The sequence below is a fragment of the Oncorhynchus clarkii genome, chromosome 16 (genome assembly GCF_045791955.1).
Source record: "Oncorhynchus clarkii lewisi isolate Uvic-CL-2024 chromosome 16, UVic_Ocla_1.0, whole genome shotgun sequence".
In the NCBI taxonomy this organism is placed as follows: domain Eukaryota; kingdom Metazoa; phylum Chordata; class Actinopteri; order Salmoniformes; family Salmonidae; genus Oncorhynchus; species Oncorhynchus clarkii.
This window is the reverse complement of record NC_092162.1, coordinates 66,001,179-66,006,178: the sequence shown is the minus strand read 5'-3', so window position 1 is coordinate 66,006,178 and position 5,000 is coordinate 66,001,179. Positions and strand designations below refer to the sequence as shown.

General features: G+C 44.8%; 1 protein-coding gene across 1 annotated transcript in view; it reads left to right on the top strand.

Annotated features, from left to right (window-relative positions):
* LOC139368932 (extracellular sulfatase Sulf-2-like) overlaps window positions 1-5,000 on the top strand; it is a 281,121-nt gene that overhangs the window by 214,448 nt on the left and 61,673 nt on the right. The window contains exon 3 of the mRNA XM_071108434.1: window positions 3,544-3,781. Coding sequence (XP_070964535.1) covers window positions 3,610-3,781 — 172 coding nt within the window. The 5' untranslated portion in view covers window positions 3,544-3,609. The remainder of the gene's footprint in view (window positions 1-3,543; window positions 3,782-5,000) is intronic.

Sequence of the window (5,000 nt, the reverse complement as noted above, 5' to 3'; positions counted from 1 at the left end):
ATTACGTTGTTAGATATTACTTTGTTAGATATTACTTTGTTAGATATTACTTTGTTAGATATTACTTTGTTAGATATTACTTTGTTAGATATTACTTTGTTAGATATTACGTTGTTAGATATTACGTTGTTAGATATTACTTTGTTAGATATTACTTTGTTAGATATTACGTTGTTAGATATTACTTTGTTAGATATTACTGAACTGTCGGAGCTAGAAACACAAGCATTTTGCTACACCCGTTATAACATCTGCTAAACATGTGACAAAAAACAATTTGATTCGATTTTGATTTTTGATTTTGATTTGATTCACCTGGTCAGTCTGTTAGGGGAAAGAGTGCTCATGATGTTTTGTATACTCAGTGTACATTTGGGAATGTGTCACTGTGTAGTTGAACATAGCGCTGGACGTGTTGTGTGACAGCATGTTCCTCTAGCTAACAGGCTGTATAATTCAGTGATATGCTGTGAATGGGACTAAGCTGTTCTGACGCTCCCGTCTCCTCTGTGACGCCAGAGATACAACCTGATTGGAATACTGTATGAACAGATTACTAATAACTACATTTAAATGGTTTAGAGCTCTAAGTTTTCAATTCATAATATCAATTAGGCACGAAGAAAAAATATATATATATTTTGAAAGTCAAAATTCATTGTAGTTGGTTTTAATATTGTGACTATAATCACATAAGACCTGGTTTTGGAACTGTTGTCTGTTTAGTATTGGTGTTTCGGAGACAGCAGAAATGCTGTGAGAGGACGGGGAGGTACCGAGAGAGAGAGAGAGATGTGCATGTCATTATGATTCTGTGGCCTGTTCTCCATGTGAGGTGTGAGCGACAGTGTAGCGCCTCCCTTCCCGTGCAGGGGTGTGGGGAGAATCTAATGGATTCAACATTCACACACACACACACACACACACACACACACACACACACACACACACACACACACACACACACACACACACACACACACACACACACAGAGAGAGACACAGGCACATACACACACACACAAAGAGAGAGACACACACACACACACACACACACACACACACAGACACACACATACACAGAGAGAGACACACACACACACACACACACACACACAGAGAGAGAGACACACACACAACACACACACAGAGAGAGACACATACACACATACACACAGAGAGACACACACACACACACACAGAGAGAGACACACACACACACACACACACACACACAAACACACAGAGACACACACACACACACACAGAGACACATACACACATACACACAGAGAGACACACACACACACACAGAGAGAGAGACACACACACACACACACAGAGACACACACACACACAGAGAGACACATACACACACACACACACACACACACACACAGAGAGAGACACACACACAACACACACACAGAGAGAGACACATACACACATACACACAGAGAGACACACACACACACACACAGAGAGAGACACACACACACACACACACACACACACAAACACACAGAGACACACACACACACACACAGAGACACATACACACATACACACAGAGAGACACACACACACACACAGAGAGAGAGACACACACACACACACACAGAGACACACACACACACAGAGAGACACATACACACACACACACACACACACACACACACACACACAGAGACACACACACACACACACACACACACACAGAGACACACACACACATACACACACAGAGACACATACACATACAGAGAGAGACACATCCACAGGCACACACACACACACACACACACACAGAGACACACACACAGGCACGCAGCCCAGGGACCACGCCAGAGGGGACTCGTTACTGCTCCGGTGGCAACCAGGGTTGCCGTGGTGACACGCTGGGGGGCAGATGGTCTCCATGGCTGCTTTCTGTATTCTACACTCCCTGTGACTGATCTAGTACATCAGCCCCGAATCTCATTGGTTCACTGACGCTCCTTTAGGGCTTTGGTCCTTTGTGGTTGTCGAGAGCGTTTAGCTTCCTCTCTGTCACTGTCATATGTACGTAAACAGGGGTGAACCAAGGTAACCTGCCTAAATGACTACCAACCCGTAGCACTCATGTCTGTAGCCATGAAGTGCTTTGAAAGGCTGGTCATGGCCCACCATCAACACCATCATCCAAGAAACCCTAGACCCACTCCAATTTGCATACCGGCCCAAAAGATCCACAGATGATGCAATCTCTATTGCACACCACACTGCCCTTTCCCACCTGGACTAAAGGAACACCGATGTGAGAATGCTATTAATTGACTACAGCTCAGCGTTCAACACCATAGTGCCCTCAAAGCTCATCAATAAGCTAAGTACCCTGGGACTAAACACCTCCCTCTGCAACTGGATCCTGGACTTCCTCACGGGCCGTCCCCAGGTGGTAAGGGTAGGTAACAACACATCCGCCACGCTGATCCTCAACACAGGGAACCCTCAGGGGTGCGTGCTCAGCCCCCTCCTGTACTTCCTGTTCACTCATGACTGCACGGACAGGTTCAACTCCAACACCTTCATTCAATTTGCCGATGATCCCTGACAACGACGAGACAGCCTATAGGGAGGAGGTCAGAGACCTGGCCGTGTGGTGCAAGGACAACAACCTCTCCCCCAACGTGATCAAGATAAAGGAGATGATTGTGGACTACAAAAATAATTTTGCACGCCCAATTTTTCAGTTTTTGATTTGTTAAAAAAGTTTGAAATATCCAATAAATGTCGTTCCACTTCATGATTGTGTCCCACTTGTTGTTGATTCTTCACAAAAAAATACAGTTTTATATCTTTATGTTTGAAGCCTGAAATGTGGCAAAAGGTCGCAAAGTTCAAGGGGGCCGAATACTTTCGCAAGGCACTGTAGATGTCCTAACTGACTTGCCAAAATATAGTTTGTTAACAAGAAATTTGTGGAGTGGTTGAAAAATGAGTTTTTATGACTCCAACCTAAGTGTATGTAAACTTCCAACTTCAACTGTACATTTTACCTCAACTAACCGGTGCCTCCGCACATTGACTCTGTAACGGCACCCCTCTGTATATATTGTTCTTTTTTAATGCTGCTCTTTAATTACCTGTTACTTCTATCTCTTATTCTTATCCTTGTGTTTTATTAACTGCATTGTTGGTTAGGGGCTCGTAAGCAAACATTTCACTCAGCGCATGTGACAAAAAACATTTGATTTGATTTGATTTATTTAGGTTTCTACGTGATCACCTGTGAATCTGTAGAAAACTATTCCTGTGTTTCCTGGCTCAGTCTGACCTTACGTCTGCTCTAGTGTCTCCACGAGCTCTGTTTCCTCTCCATGTCAGATTCACAAACCCATTCACAGAATGTGGTACATTTTAGTGAGCGAGAAGGTTTTCACTCCCAATGTGTTTTACATTGGACTAGCGTTATTTGGCATTAGGTGTGAACACCTGTGTCTCTAGTCGAACTGGTCCTGTAGTCTAACCTATGTCCTCCTGTCTGTTGTGTTGTGTCTCCAGGAGTCTTAGCGGTGGCTGCAGCAGAGTGATCCAGTAGTAGCAGGGTAAGATAAGTTCGAGGTCAAGATGGCGGGACAGGGGCTGCTGCCCTCCACCAACCGTTACCTCCTCTTGCTCCTGGGGGTTCTGTCTGTGGCCCACGCCTCCATCTTCCTCAAGGCCTCCTTCCAGAGAGACCGCCGTAACATCAGGCCCAACATCATCCTCATTCTCACTGATGACCAGGACATGGAGCTCGGTGAGTCTGGCTTCACAACAAGGTTCTCGAACCCTGTTCCCGGTAGAACTTCCGTCCTCCAGGTTTTCACTCCAGCCCTAATCTAGCGCACCTGTTTCTAGTAATTAGCTGATTGAGCAGATGAATCAGGTGAGTTACTCTGGGGAAAGAGAGGAACAAACTAACATAATCCCAGATGTTATTTTCCTACATATTTAATTTATCTGTATGTCTGAGTACGTCTCAAAGACATGTTTGTCTCGTAACAGTTAACATAGACAAGGAGGTGCCATCTCATTATGTCCCTGTCTGGTAACAGTTAACATAGACAAGGAGGTGCCATCTCATTATGTCCCTGTCTGGTAACAGTTAACATAGACAAGGAGGTGCCATCTCATTATGTCCCTGTCTGGTAACAGTTAACATAGACAAGGAGGTGCCATCTCATTATGTCCCTGTCTGGTAACAGTTAACATAGACAAGGAGGTGCCATCTCATTATGTCCCTGTCTGGTAACAGTTAACATAGACAAGGAGGTGCCATCTCATTATGTCCCTGTCTGGTAACAGTTAACATAGACAAGGAGGTGCCATCTCATTATGTCCCTGTCTGGTAACAGTTAACATAGACAAGGAGGTGCCATCTCATTATGTCCCTGTCTGGTAACAGTTAACATAGACAAGGAGGTGCCATCTCATTATGTCCCTGTCTGGTAACAGTTAACATAGACAAGGAGGTGCCATCTCATTATGTCCCTGTCTGGTAACAGTTAACATAGACAAGGAGGTGCCATCTCATTATGTCCCTGTCTGGTAACAGTTAACATAGACAAGGAGGTGCCATCTCATTATGTCCCTGTCTGGTAACAGTTAACATAGACAAGGAGGTGCCATCTCATTATGTCCCTGTCTGGTAACAGTTAACATAGACAAGGAGGTGCCATCTCATTATGTCCCTGTCTGGTAACAGTTAACATAGACAAGGAGGTGCCATCTCATTATGTCCCTGTCTGGTAACAGTTAACATAGACAAGGAGGTGCCGTCTCCCAGACTGTCTACTAATGATCTGCTTTTGTTTGTTACCCTCCATCTGACAGTGTGGCCTGTCTTCCTGAGTGCTGCTGAGCTTGACGCCAGCTCTGTCTCTTCCTGTCTCTCTCTTTCGCTGTCTCTCTCTTTCTCTCCCTTTGTTTCACTGTCTCTCTTCTTCCTAGACCAGGGATAGGCAACGCCAGACTCT